General features: G+C 35.9%; 1 protein-coding gene across 3 annotated transcripts in view; it reads left to right on the forward strand.

Moving 5' to 3' along the window:
• The window catches only part of LOC132743676 (proton-transporting V-type ATPase complex assembly regulator TMEM9-like), a 79,902-nt gene extending 73,459 nt beyond the window's left edge, over positions 1 to 6,443 (forward strand). For all 3 annotated transcript variants that reach the window (XM_060732227.1, XM_060732229.1, XM_060732228.1), the window contains one exon: positions 1,905 to 6,443. In XM_060732227.1, the coding sequence (XP_060588210.1) occupies positions 1,905 to 2,069 (165 nt within the window). In that variant the 3' untranslated portion in view covers positions 2,070 to 6,443. The remainder of the gene's footprint in view (positions 1 to 1,904) is intronic.
• The last annotated feature ends 9,350 nt before the right edge of the window (positions 6,444 to 15,793 follow it).

The following is a 15,793-nucleotide window of genomic DNA, read 5'->3' on the forward strand; positions in this document are numbered from 1 at the left end:
GCGGGCGGGCGGGCAGGCACGGGGCGGGCTGGCGGGCATCAACTTTTGATTTCCGCTCAATAACTTTAGTTTGCTTTGGCCTATTGAGACCAAACTTGGTGTGTAGGTAGATATCAAGAGGCAGCTTGGGATTGCTACCCAGGTGTCTGTGATCAAGGTCAAGGTCACTGTTACTAAAAAAAGAAATTCAGATTTTTTTGCTCAATAACTTGAGTTTGCTTTGGCCTATTGACACCAAACTTGGTGTATGGATAGCTTATATCAAGAGGCAGCTTAGGATTGCTACCCAGGTGTCTGTGATCAAGGTCAAGGTCACTGTTACTAAAAATCAGAAATTCAGTTCTGCTCAATAACTTGAGTTTGCTTTGGCCTATTGACACCAAACTTTATGAATGGGTAGCTTATATCAAGAGGCAGCTTAGGATTGCTACCCAGGTGTCTGTGATCAAGGTTAATGTATTTAGTTTTCATGTTATAATTTGAGTTTGCTTTGACCTTTTGACACCAAACTTGCTGCGTGGCAGCTTTGGATTGCCACTTAAATATCTAGGAGCAAGGTCAAGGTTATTTGCTTACAATAGAATTTTCAGCTTCTACTCAATAACTTCAGTGCACTTTGACCTATTGATTGCTGTCACATCAAAACTTGGTCGTTGAAAACCTGGTTTTTGTCGCATTGCGGCGCTTCTTGTTTTTATCCCCCGCCGATGGAATCGGGAGGGGGATATAGTTTTGGCGTTGTCCGGCCGTCCATCAGTCCGTACGTCCCGAATTCGTGTCCGGCCCATAATTTACTTTGTTATTTGAAGTCTGATTTTACTACTATTTCACAGAAATAATCACCATATTGAGACGACGTGTCGCGCGCAACATTGGGGTTGCTATCTTGAAGGTCAAGGTCACAGCATGACCTTGCAGCAAAATCGTGTCCGGCCCATAACTTCGTTATTTGAAGTCGGATTTTACAACTATTTCACAGAAATGATCACCATATTGAGACAATGTGTCGCGGGCAACAGTTTGGTCGCTATACCTTGAAGTTTAAGGTCACAGCATGACATTGCAGCAAAATCGTGTCGAGCCCATAACTTTGTTATTTGAAGTCAGATTTTACAACTATTTCACCAAAATGATCACCATATTGAGATGACATGTCGCGGGCAACAATTGGGTCGCTACATTGAAGGTCAAGGTCACAGCATGACCTTGCAGCAAAATCGGTCTGGCCCATAACTTCATTATTTGAAGTCGGATTTTACTACTATTTCACAGAAATGATCACCATATTGTGATGACGTGTCCAGTGCAACATTTGGGTTGCTACCTTGAAGGTCAAGGTCACCGCATTACCTCGCAGCAAAATCTTGTCCAGCCAATAACTTCGTTATTTGAAGTCAGATTTTACAACTATTTCATAGAAATGATCACCATATTGAGACGACGTGTCGTGCGCAACATTTGAGTCGCTACCTTGAAGCTCAAGGTCACTGCATGACCTTGCAGCAAAATCGTGTCCGGCCTATAACTTAGTTATTTGAAGTTGGATTTTACAACTATGTCACAGAAATGATCACCATATTGACAACGTGTCTCGCGCAACATTTCGGTCGCTACTTTGAAAGTCAAGGTCACAGCATGACCTTGCAGCAAAATTGTGTCCGACCATAACTTCGTTTTTACAACTATTTCACAAAAATGATTACCATATTGAGAAGACGTGTCGCGCGCAAGTTTGTAGATCTCATTGAGTAGAAGAACAGTAACTCTGCCTTGCCTAAGTTTGGAATTATCACACTTTGAACTTTGTCTGGGACATAACTCTGAAATACAAAAGATATACTTTTCTGTGTCCAAAACCTAGTCGGGAAGCATCACTCGGTTCAATCGGCTCTTGTTTATTACAGGATGACCAGACTGTGTCCCAAGTGCCTCAATTTGATGGTGCAAGACCACGAGTGGCTCGGCAGAAGTCGGTTATCAACTATGTCTCTGACGAGCAGAAGCGCTGGAAGAGCACAGTGCAAGAACAAAGACGCAATATCTATGATAAACATACTATGTTAAATTAGATCTGTACTGTAGCAAGAAACAGTACCCACCGTGCATTTCCAGTAACGCAGGAATGTGCAATTAACGTAAAAGTAACGCCGAATCTGTGCAACACTGTTGCCAAAACGAATAACACAGTAAGTAAACAAACCAAAATGTTTTATTCTAAATCAGATTTAAAGAAATGAATCTAAGCGCATACAGCTGCTGCAACATTATACTTTAACCAGCATTACAATTTTTTTCAGGAATATGTTTACTTTCTAAGATCATTCGTGAGAAAGACAACCTGATTACTGTTTTGAAGGTGACATTTGTGTTTTGTCAAATAAATATGTACATGTACATGTAACACATTTAACCCATTACTTCATGAGCAGTTTGTGAAAAATGGCTGTTTTCATTGAAAAGTCTCCCGTTACAAGTTCAAATTGCTATAATACTATAAAAACTGCTTCAACACTAATCAAACTTGGCACAAATGTTGACTGGACCATTGCCCTTGCAACAACATGCTCAGGCTTAAATTTTCTGTTACCATGGCAACGAGGGGACATCTCAAAATAGCCAAAAATCACTATTTTGCGTTGATTTTTTCCATCATAATTGATTTCAAAGTGCTGCAACTTCTCAATGGATTGAGATAGAGTCAAATGCTTTTCAGCGTTGGTTACACGTTACCTTATGATCAATCTGAGGTCATTTATAGCCTCTCACAAGTCCAAAATTTTCTTGGGCACATCCCCCTTCTAGCAAACCCCTGATGTATCTTTTGTTTGGGGGTCGCGCCAAAAAAGTGGTCACTTTTTTTAACAACATTTCTCAAACAAAAACAAGTGTTGGGGGCCTAAATAAGGCATTTTTTCACCATTTGAGACAACAAACATTTGTCGAAATACAAGTGTTGTATAACAATAGAAGGAAGCTGATAAAATAGAATTTAGCTACTTTTAATGAGATAACAACCGTTGATTCATTGATTTGGCGTTACCTCGTAAAAATGGTCCCAGCTACGTTTTATCTGCTAAATCAAGTGTAATATGACATGAGTAGCTAGGAAAATGTCTCAGGTACACCGAATATAAAAAATCATAAAGTAAGACATACCTTATTGTATTTAAAGATATCAACGAAACTAAAAATCTCCATCAATATGCTAGTCAGGTCGTCATTTTCACGAACGATATTGAAAAATAAACATTTTAATGATGAAGTTTAAAGAATAATGTCTCAGCAACCATATGCGCTAACTCATTTCTTCCAATTTGGTGTACAATAAAGGATTGGTCTATTTACTTATCGCGGTGCTCGTTTTAGCCACTAAATTGCAAATTCTGCGTTACTTTTGCACATCCTGCGTTATTTGCACATTCCTGCGTGACTGGATATACACGGTGATACCTGTGACATTATTGCTATTATATTGTGATGCACCGAATTTCATTGACTTTATTTACTTTTTAGCTCATCTGTCACAAAGTGACAGGGCGAGCTTTTGTGATCGCTTTTCGTCCGGCGTCCGTCCGTCCGTAAACTTTTGCTTCAAATGACATCTCCTCATAAACCACTAAGCCAATTTCATCCAAACTTCACAGGAATGTTCCTTTGGTGGTCACCTTTAAAAATTGTTCAAAGAATGTAATTCCATGCAGAACTCTGGTTGCCATGGCAACCGAAAGAAAAAACTTTAAATATCTTCTTTTAAAGAACCCAAAGAGATAGAGCTTAGATATTTGGCATGAAACATCTTCTAATGAGTGTCTACCAAGTTTGTTCAAATAAAAGCCCTTGGGTCAAAATTGGCCCCGCCCCAGGGGGTCATTGATTTTCCCTATATGCATATAGTAAAAACTTAAAAAATCTTCTTTTAAAGAACCCAAAGAGCTAGAGCTAAGATATTTAGCATGAAACATCTTCTAGTGAGTGTCTACCAAGTTTGTTCAAATAAAAGCCCTGGGGTCAAAATTGGCCCTGCACCTGAGTGGGGTCATTGATTTTCCCTATATGCATATAGTAAAAACTTAAAAAATCTTCTTTTAAAGAACTCAAAGAGCTAGAGCTAAGATATTTAGCATGAAACATGTTCTAATGGGATGGGTGTCTACTAAGTTTGTTCAAATAAAAGCCCTGCGGTCAAAATTGGCCCCGCCCCGGGGGTCATTGATTTTCCTTATATGTGTCAAAAACTTAAAAAACCTTCTTTGAAAAAATCCCAAATAGCTAGAGTTTAGATATTAAGTATGAAACATCTTCTAGTGAGTGTCTACAAAGTTTGTTCAAATTAAAGCCCTGGGGTCAAAATTGGCCCCGCCCCGGGGTTCATTGATTTCCTTATATGTGTATAGCAAAAACTTAAAAAATCTTCTTTGAAAAAACCCAAATAGCTAGAGTTTAGATATTAAGCATGAAACATCTTCTAATAAGTGTCTACAAAGTTTGTTCAAATAAAAGCCCTGGGGTCAAAACTGGCCCCGCCCCAGGGGTGTCATTGTTTTTAACTATATGTGTATAGTAAAAACTTAAAAAAATTTCTTTTAAAAAACCCAATGAGCTAGAGCTTAGATGTTTAGCATGAAACATCTTCTTATGGGTTTCTACCAAATTTGTTCAAATAAAAGCCCTTGGGTTAAAATTAACTCTGGGGGGGGGGGGGTGAGAAGGTCATTGTTTTTCCTTATATGTGTATAGCAAAAACTTAACATCATGAAACATCTTCTAATGGGTGTCTTAATTCCAAGTTTGTTCAAATAAAAGCCCTGGGGTTTAAACTGGCCCCGCTTCGGGGGCCTATGTACAGGTGAGCGATCTCAGGGCCATCATGGCCCTTTTGTTAATTACCTTATGTATACTTATTTCCTGGTTAAATATACAGTAAGTTGATATGTTATAAGAATGTTAAATTCTATTATTGTCAATGTTATTTATTGTTAATAGCTTACCCTTACACTAATATTGGTAATTTTACTGTTTCCTGAAACCCGGAAGTGTATATTGTCAGCCATGTTGGTTACGCATGATATGATGATGTCATTTAATTACTAGTTCATTATTTTGATTAACCATGTGAGGGTACCTATGAGAGCATACGAAAATAATGATATGTGTATTTAGTTTTGCATCACATTAACCGTTCCCTTGTTATTGTGTATTCTAATTATACCCCAGCACAACGAAGTTGTAAGGGGGGTATACTGGAATCAGCTTGTCCATCCGGACGTCACCCTGTCAGGCTGTCCGGCGGTTTTTCCTTGTCGGCCCAATAACTTAAGATTCCTTTGACCCACAGTGTTCATATTTGGTATTTACATTGGTCATGATTAGAAGATGATCCCTACTAGTTTTGAGGTCATGCGGTCAAAGGTCAAGGTCTCAGGGGCCTTGACTAAAAAAAGCTTGTCCGCCCAATAACTTAAGATTCCCTTGACCAACAGTCTTCATATTTGGCATGGAGGTTGATCATGACCATAAGGTGCTCCTATTGATTTTGAAGTCACGGGGTCAAAGGTCAAGGTCACAGGGGCCTTGACTAAAAAAAACTTGGCTGCTCAATTGTTTAAGAATGCTTTGGTCAACAGTCTTCATTTCTGGAATTAAGATTGTTTATGACTAGTAGAGGACTTCTATTGATTTTTAGGTGACTGTGTCAAAGGTCAAGGTCACAGGGATTTTTTACTATAATTAGCTTGTCTTTTCAAATTCTTAACAACACTTGTCAGCAGTGTATTGATTTTGACATTTACATTTGAAGCATGTAGAATGCATAACTTAGCAATGCACTGGCTTAGTAATTTCAGATTTGGCAGGGAGGTTGTCCTTGAGCTCTAAATGGCCACTGTTGATTCTGACAAAGTGGTATGCGGGGGTATTCACGCCATGACTGTGGCAGTTCTAGTTTTTTATGTATTGGATATGTTAATTTAATTGATGGAGCTTTGTGTGATTTTTAACTCGTATTTTAATTTTCTATTGTCTGCAGTGTTAACACTGAACATTAGCAACCGTTCCGGTGTTGTTTGTTAGTATTTTGTTAGCAACTCACAAAGCAAACCATCAGCATGCTGTAAGCAATTCACGTATTTAAAAGGCAGAGTTTCGTTAGCAGCAAGGACTCCACAACTGAAAACTGAATTTTTTAGAGTAAACTATTATTTTACATTAAAAAAGTAATTTAATTTTTGTTTTATTAAAGAGAAAATTTACTAAAGAAAACTTTAACAAAAATTTAATGATTATTTTTTTTTACATTAGATTTATTATCAGAAATAAAACTTAAGTCAAGATTCTATTTCGGAGATTCTATTTCTGAAAAGGTCTGTATTTATAGATCTATATATAATAGTAATACTTTGTTGTATACTTTGTTGTTGTTGTATAAAACTGATACAAAAACTAAACTTAAATTGTCATTATTTTTCAAACAAGATGGTGAACTTTTGTAATTTTATGCCAGCGCAGCATCTGCGATGCGGTGGCATAGCATCTGCTATGCAGTGTGTGTGTGTGATTTTTGTGTGTTCTATAAATTTCTTCTCTAAATTGACAAATGCTAGAGGTTAGATATTTTTTGCATGAAACATTGTGTAGTGAACCTCTAGCAAGATTGTACAAATTATAGCCCTGGGGTCAAAATTGGCCACACCCCCAGGGGTCATTGATTTTCAATATATACATATAGTAAAAAATCAAAAAATCTTATTGTCTGAAGGTACAAGGCTTAGAGCTTTAATATTTATTAAATAATATCATCTATAGGTACTCTACCAAAGTTGTTCAAATTTTGCCTCTAGTGTCAAAATTAGCCCGCCCCGGGGGTCATAGGTTTTCCTTAAATGTATATAGTAAAAAGTTAAAAAATCATCTTCTCTAAATTTACAAAGGCTAGAGTTAAGATAATTTTTGCATGAACATTGTGTAGTGAACCTCTAGCAAGATTGTACAAATTATAGCCCTGGGGTCAAAATTGGCCCCACCCCCAGGGGTCATTGATTTTCACTATATACATATAGTAAAAAATAAAAAAATCTTCTTGTCTGAAGGTACCAGGCATAGAGCTTTGATGTTTGCTATACAAAATCATCTATAGGTCCTCTACCAAAGTTGTTCAAATTTTTCCCCTGGTGTCAAAATTGGCCCTGCACTGGGGGCATTGATTCTCATAATGTACATTTTGTAAAAACAGAAACTAAAACAAATGTTTTCTGAATTGGAGAACACTACAGCTTAGATATTTGACATGAAATGTTGTTTGGTGGACCTGTATCAAGATTGTTTTGATTTAAACCCTTGGGTCAAAATTTTGCCTTGCCCAAGGGGACAGTGACCTACTTTCTTGTCCTTTGATGTACGGCCATGAAATTTTGACCATGTGCACAGTTTTAGTTGTAAAATTGAACTTTAATATCAGGTGACCTAGATTTTGATAATGTGACCTACTTTCTTGTCCTTTGATGTACAGCTATGAAATTTGAACCATGTGCACAGATGAAGATGTAAAGTAAACTTTGATATTAGCTGACATAGATTTTGACAGAGACATAGATAACAGAGATTGGCAAATTCCTGGCCAGTTAAAATATCACGCATGCCCGCTAAACTTAAAACATGTAGCAAGTAAAACTTATTAACCAGATATCAAAATCAATAAAATAATACATTTTCTGAAAGCTTATGCATTTGTCTATGGCTGCAGGTAAAAATATTTACAGTTCCCATTTAAATAAATGATACATCAATCTACTTAATAATTATCCCCCGCCGAAAATTTTCGGCGGAGGATATAGAAATAGTCTCCGTCCGTCCGACCTTCCGTCCTTCCTTCCGTCCGACATTTTTGTCCGGAGCATATCTCTAAAAGTATTTGAGTTATCAACTTGAAACTTCATAGGTGGATAGACCTCATTGAGGAGGAGTGCAGTGCACAAGAATGATAACTCTACCTTGCATGATTTTTGAGTTATTGCCCTTTGTTATTTTTCAAAATTGATTTTTGTCCAGAGCATAACTCCAAAAGCCTATGAGATATTAACATGAAACTTCATAGGTGCATAGATCTCACTCAGGAGGTGTGCAGTGCACAAGAATGATAACTCTACCTTTCATAATTTTTGAGTTATTGCCCTTTGTTATTTTTCATACCTAATTTTTCACCTGAATGGAGCATAACTCAAAAAGTGTTTGAGATATCAACATGAAATGTCATAGGTGGATAGATCTTATTGAGGAGGAATGTTATGCGCAAGAATGATAACTCTTCCCTATACAATTTTTGAGTTATTGCCCTTTGTTTTTTTTCATGCTATTTTGTCCAGAGCTTATCTCAAAAAGTATTTGAGGTATCAACTTGAAACTTCAAAGGTGGATGGATCTCATTGAGGAGGAATGCAGTGCTTAATAACTCTATCCTGCATTATTTTTGAGTTATTGCCCTTTGTTATTTTTCAAAATTAATTTTTGTCCAGAGCATAACTCAAAAAGCCTTTGAGATATCAAAATGAAACTTCATAGGTGCATAGATCTCACTCAGGAGGTGTGCACTGCACAAGAATGATAACTCTAACTTTTATAATTTTTCAGTTATTGCCCTTTGTTCTTTTTCATACTAAATTTTTCAATTCAATTTTTTTCTCAAAAAGTATTTGAGGTATCAACTTGAAACTTCATAGGCGGATAGATTTTACTGAGGAGGGATGCAGCACACAAGAATGATAACCTACCCTGCATTATTTTTCAGTAATTGCCCTTTGTTATTTTCAGCCATCAGTATTCACATAGGTTTCAAATCTGTAATCACTATAGCCATCAGTTTTCGTTACCAAAAGACCTCTTAAAATGGAATTATTCCGCTCTACTACATATACATTCTTCCAATGAGCAAACACATTCGGCGGGGGATGGCCATGTTGACATGGCTCTTGTTTTTGTTACAAAACTATTCATACGACGAAAAACTGGCTCAGTGGGTATGTTCTGCTATGTTTTTCTAGGTGAAAGGCATGGAAAGTTACCAATATTTTAACATACAGCAATAGATAAAAAATTTACCTTTCAAATGGTATATAATATTAAAGGATCAAATGAACATCCATTAAGTTTTATTTGCTACAAAATGCCTAATTTTTCACTTTTTGATAGGCATGAGTGATATTTCAATGGAGTATATAGGAGCTGCTTATCTCTGTTATCTATGTCTCTGATTTTGACAAAGTGTCTTACTATGTTGTCCTTTGATGTATTCATGAAATTTAGGCTGTGTGAGATATGACCTTCACCACCAAATTCACTAGACTCAACTGCATTGATATATTCCTACTCTGATCTTTTATTATACCCCGCACAATGAAGTTGTAAGGGGGATATACTGGAATCAGCTTGTCCGTCCGGCCGGCCGTCTGTCCGAACGTCCAGCCGTCCGTCGGTTTTCCTTGTCCGCCCAATAACTTAAGGTTTTTTTTTACCCACAGTCTTCATATTTGGCATGGAGGCTAGTCATGACTAGTAGATGACCCCTATTGATTTTGTGGTCACTGGGTCAAAGGTCAAGGTCACAGGGGCTTTGACTAAAATAATCTTATCCGCCCAATAACTTTAAAAAAAACCTTTGACCCACAGTCTTCATATTTGGCATGGAGGTTAGTCATGATTAGTAGATGACCCCTATTGATTTTGAGGTCACTTGGTCAAAGGTCAAGGTCACAGGGGCCTTGACTTTAAAAAGCTTGTCCGCCCAATAACTTAAGATTCCTTTGACCCACAGTTTTCATATTTGGCATGGAGGTTAGTCATGATAAGTAGATGACCCCTATTGATTTTGAGGTCACTGGGTCAAAGGTCAAGGTCACAGGGACTTTGACTTCAAAAAGTTTGTCCGCCCAATAACTTAAGAAACCTTTGACCCACAGTCTTCATATTTGGCATGGAGGTTAGTCATGATTAGTAGATGACCCCTATTGATTTTGAGGTCACTGGGTCAAAGGTCAAGGTCACAGGGGCCTTGACTTAAAAAAGCTTGTCCGCCCAATAACTTAAGATTCCTTTGGCCCACAGTCTTCATATCTGGCATGGAGGTTAGTCATGATTAGTAGATGACCCCTATTGATTTTGAGGTCACTAGGGCAAAGCTCAAGGTCACAGGGGTTTTGACTTCAAAAAGTTTGTCCGCCCAATAACCTAAACCTATGACCCACAGTCTTCATATCTGGCATGGTGATTGATCATGACCATTAGGTGACCCCTATTGATTTTGAGGTCACTGGGTCAAAGGTCACAGGGACCTTGACTAAAAAAGCTTTTCCCCTCAATTGCTTAAGAATGCTTTGGTCAACACTCTTCATATTTGATATTGAGGTTGTTAATGACTAGTTGATGGCCGCAATTGATTTTTAGTTGACTGTGTCAAAGGTTAATGTCACGGGGATTTTTACTATAATGAGTTTGTCTGCTCAAATGTTTAAGAATGCCTGTCCACAGTGTATTGATTTTGACATTTTCACATTTGAAGCATGTAGAATACATAACTTAGCAATGTACTGGCTTAGTAACCTCAGATTTGGCAGGGAGGTTGTCCTTGATCTCTAAATGGCCACTGTTGATTCTGACAAAGTGGTATGCGGGGGTATTCACGCCATGACAGTGGCAGTTCTAGTTTGAATAACAATAGATTTAACCACTAATCTGATAATAAGAATTAGATAGGTCTGGGATCTATGCATTATGACAATCTTCAATTGTCAGATTGCACACATGCAGTTAAGAAATTTGAAAGCAATCAGAAAACATCTCACTCAGAAATCTGCAGAAATCCTTGTTCACGGTTTGATTTATTCACATTTAGACTTTTGCAATGGATTATTCGCGAATATTCCAGCCTACCAACTTGATAAATTATAACGTGTGCAGAATCATGCTGCTAGAATTGTACTGGAGCTAATTACTATCAATCCAGTGCTGAAATCCTTAAATCACTTCACTGGCTGCCAATTCGAGCAAGAATCATGTACAAAGTTATTATGACTGTATTTCGTGTTGCAAATGGCACCGCTCCATTGTATCTTCGTGAATTGTTCACAAATGCCAGAGTCAGTACAGGAAAAGACAGATCCTCATCATCTAGCCACACTCAGTTTGATATACCATCAACAAATTCAAAACTTGCTGATAGATCTTTGGCTATTGTGGGACCTAAATGGTGGAATTCATTGCCAGACTATCTGAAGGACATTACCAATGAAAATCAGTTTAGGGCCAAACTTAAAACATACTTTTTTGGACTGTTTTTTCAACTAGAGTTGTAGATTGGCTGTGCCATCGAGGCTGGGTTTGGGAGTGTCTTGATCAAGCATATGTGTTTATAGTCTTAATACTGTACAGCGCAATCGAATATTTAATACATTTTTGCGCTATATAAATGTCTTGTATTTGTATTTGTATTATAGAAAAAAAATCTGTTCCTACACTACTATTTAAAGTTGTATTAATGCAGTGGCATAGCATTTTTATGCCCCCGCCATATAATGGCTGGGGCATATAGTGTTGCCCTGTTCCGTCATTCTTTCATTCTGTCATCATCAGTTTCCATTCATTATCTTAGTAACGGTTGCACACATTCAACTCAAACTTGACATATGGATATGTCATGAGGAAATACAGGTCAAGTTCGAATTTGGTCATGGTTCGATGATTTTAGGCAGAGTTATGCCCCTTTTACTTTGAAAATAATATGAAACTTTCAGTTTCCGTTCATTATCTCCCCAACGGTATTACACATTCAACTCAAACTTGACAAATGGATATGTCATGAAAAAGTACATGTCAAGTTCGAATTTGGTCATGGTTCAATAATTTTTGGCAGAGTTATGCCCCTTTTACTTTGAAAATAATATGAAATTTTCAGTTTCCCGTCATTATCTCCCAAACAGTATTACACATTCAACTCAGACTTGACAAATGGATATGTCAAAGGAATGAGCAGGTCAAGTTCGAATTTTGTCATAGTTCGATGATTTTTGGCAGAGTTATGTCAAAGGAATGTGCAGGTCAAGTTCGAATTTGGCCATAGTTCCTTATGCCCCTTACACTTTGAACACAATATGAAATTTTCAGTTTCCGTTCATTATCTCCCCAACAGTATTACACATGCAGCTCAAAATTTACATATGGATACGTTAAAAGAATGCACAGGCCAAGTTTGAATTGGGTCATGGTTCAATGATTTTTGGCAGAGTAATGCCCCTTTGAATTTGAAAATAATATGAAATTTTCAGTTTCCCTTCATTATCTCCCCAACAGTATTACACATTCAACTCAAATTTTACATATGGATATGTCAAAGGAATGCACAGGTCAAGTTTGAATTTGGTCATGGTTCGATGATTTTTGGCAGAGTTATGTCCCTTTAACTTTGAAAAAAAGGAAATTTTCAGTTCACATTCATTATCTCCCCAACAGTTGTACATATTCAACAACAAATTAAAGATATGGATATGTCATAAGAATGCATTGGTCAAGTTCGAATTTGGTCATGGTTTGATGATAACTGAGTTATCCCTCTTGAACTTTGAAAAAAAATCAGAAATTTTAAATTTCCGTTCAGTATCTCCCCAATTGCTGTACACATTCAACTCAAATTTGACATATAGATACATCTTAGGAATAAGCAGTTCAAGTTTGAATTTGGTCGTGGTTCAATGATTTTGGACAAAGTTATCTTTATTGAATTTTGGAAAAATTTTGAATTTTCAGTTTCAGCACTCATACTTTTGTGGAAATGTATGTACCCATTATTTTGGCTACAAATATGCATCATATGTAATTTACAAAAGGTTAACACTGAATAGTTTCAGTGCCTTGAACTTTGTATAAAAATGGTTTGTGTTAACATTGAATAGTTTGAAGGGCTTTGAACTTAAAATGAAAAAAATAATTTGTGCAAACAAATTTGGAACTAAATATTATAACATCAGAAATTTTGGTTGCATGCGGGGGCATCCGTGGCATGATGACATATTTCTAGTTCACAAATGCAATCTTGTTTTGTATTTATATCCAGAATATAGTACAGTTTATTAATATAAAGAGCTATTAGTATCAAAGGGGGATGCTCCGTCGTCCATCGTCATGTGTCAACAATCGTCTTTTTCTCTGAAACTACTAAGCAGATTTACTTCAAATTTTTGTCTGTAGCACCCTTGTGACAGTCACACTTTAATTTGCTCATGTCATTCCAATTGGCCCCTTTTAGGGGTCAGCAGAGCTAAAAATAGAAAAACATTTAAACATCTTCTTCTGTTGAACTAATTGATGAATGATCACCAAACTTTGTCTGTAGCATTCTTGGGTAGTCTTTTATCAAGTTTGCTCATATTAATTTGATTGTCCCCTTTTAGGGGTCTTTAGGGCTAAAAATAGAAAAACCTTTAAACGTCGTCTTCTACAGAACTAATGGATGGATGATCACCAAACTTTGTCTGTAGCATTTTTGGGTAGTCTTTTATAAAGTTTGCTAACATTATTTTGATTGGCCCCTTTTAGGGGTCTCTAGGTCTAAAAAAAAAGAAAAACCTTTAAACATCTTCTCCTACACAACCAATTGATGGATGATCACCAAACTTTGTCTGTAGCATTCTTGGGTAGTGTTTTATCAAGTTTGCTCATATTAATTTGATTGGCCCCTTTAAGGGCCGCTAAAGCTTAAAATAGAAATACCGTTAAATGTCTATTTCTAGATAACTAATTTATGGATGATCAGCAAACTTTGTCTGTAGCATTCTTGGGTAGTCTTTTATCAAGTTTGCTAATATTATTTTGATTGGCCCTTTTAGAGGGTCTCTATGGCTAAAAATAGAAAAACCTTTAAACATCTTCTCCTACAGAACTAATCAATGGATGATCACCAAACTTTGTCGGTAGCATTCTCGGGTAGTGATTTATCAAGTTTGCTCATATTAATTTGATTGGCCCCTTTTAGGAGCCGCAAAAGCTAAAAATAGAAATACTTTTAAATGTCTACAGTTGAGTTCACACTAAAGGTTACACAAAGTGCACTAGGAGTGCACTAGATGTGCACTACTAGTGCACTTCAAAGTGCACTAGTAGTGCACTACTAGTGCACTTCATAAGTGCACTTTGTAAGTGCACCAGACCTATTATATGTATTAAGCAGTTACCTTCTATTTCAATGAATAGCAATTTGACTTTTACAAAAAGATAGATAAATATAGATATCTCTATAATAGTTTTTTATTATAAATTTGAAGTTGTGAATATTGGATTTTGTAAAATATGGCGTAAAATATTAGAACAATAATTGTTCAAAGTCATTAATTTTACTGATTTTGTACTTTAAAACTTAATTATTAGAATAAGTAAATATAAATAATTATAACTTTAATGTTAATAAGTTAGTGCATAAATAAACAACATTAATTGATATTTAATATGATTCTATTTTATTATAATCTAGTAATGAAATAATTATGAAACATTGAATTGCTAATTAAACAAAAATTCAGTCGGATTTTTGTGTTTTTTTGTTGTTGTTTTTTTTGGGGGGGGGGGGGGGGGGGGGGGCAAATTATACAAATTAGTTATTTTTTTATCTTATCTTATAATTGTTTTAGTTAAAGGTTATGATTTTAAGCATTAATAGCCTTTAATACATTAAAGAATTAATATGTTTATAATTGGCCTAAATTTTGTCAATTTTATCTCATTTAAAATCTCTCTTACCTTCTCAAACCGAGATTTACCTAGGATTAATATACATGATATATATTATTCTGAAAATAAAAATATTTACATATAATGGTGGTATGTATGTAATGTGGATTAAGTTGATATGTACCTGTGGGACACTAGTATACTTTAACTGACATAGATATTAACAAAAAGATTAGAAAAGATATAGAAAATCTTTCATTTCCATTTTTATGAAGCAACACCAGTCTTTTTTCTTTTTTTTCATGCATTGTAACATAATTATGCAATATGATTATTTTAATGAGTTCATTATAAAATGCAAAAATATTTCAGTTTTCTTTTTGTACTACTTGTAATGAAATTTATTTGCACCAACATCCAGAGAATACAGAATTCCCTACATTGCCTACTTATATTTATCATCTGCCTTTTGTTATTTACCCTGAGGGGCTCTCTTATCAGCAGGGTACTTTATTAAAACACCAATAGTTTTTTAGTTTAAACATAGTTTATTTCAAACAAGTATACACATTTACAATTTACAAACAGAACTTTACAACACATGAAATGAATGAAAAAGGATCAGAACCGAAAGCTGATGCTTATATAGGTCTTATCCTAGTTTTTATTTGCTAAATATTGGCAGTGTGTATATGTATGTACATGGATATGCTTGAAAGTACAATGAGTAATTATGTAATAAGAATGGATTTTATATTACATACAAAACATATGAGTTCATAGTTGGTTAGAAGAAGGTTTTGTAAAGTAATCAACTATCTGAAAAAGAGAGGAAAAGAAGAAATTAGATAGCAGAAAAAGAAGATATTTCAAGACGGCACTAACAGTATGGCATTGATAAAAGAAGGGGATCTTAAGTAAATCGCTTGCTTTTGCTGATATAATCTTGAACAGTAAGAAAAATATTACAGTTTGTATTATCACTCATGTTACAGTCGCCATGTAGTAGTGTGTGCAACGTGTACAGCATAAAGTATATAAAGTATAGTATAGTATAAAACACCAATACACAGCATGACTTTTGACACTT

Source organism: Ruditapes philippinarum, unplaced genomic scaffold, assembly GCF_026571515.1.
Source record: "Ruditapes philippinarum isolate M1 unplaced genomic scaffold, ASM2657151v2 ctg485_1_1_1_1, whole genome shotgun sequence".
Taxonomy (NCBI): domain Eukaryota; kingdom Metazoa; phylum Mollusca; class Bivalvia; order Venerida; family Veneridae; genus Ruditapes; species Ruditapes philippinarum.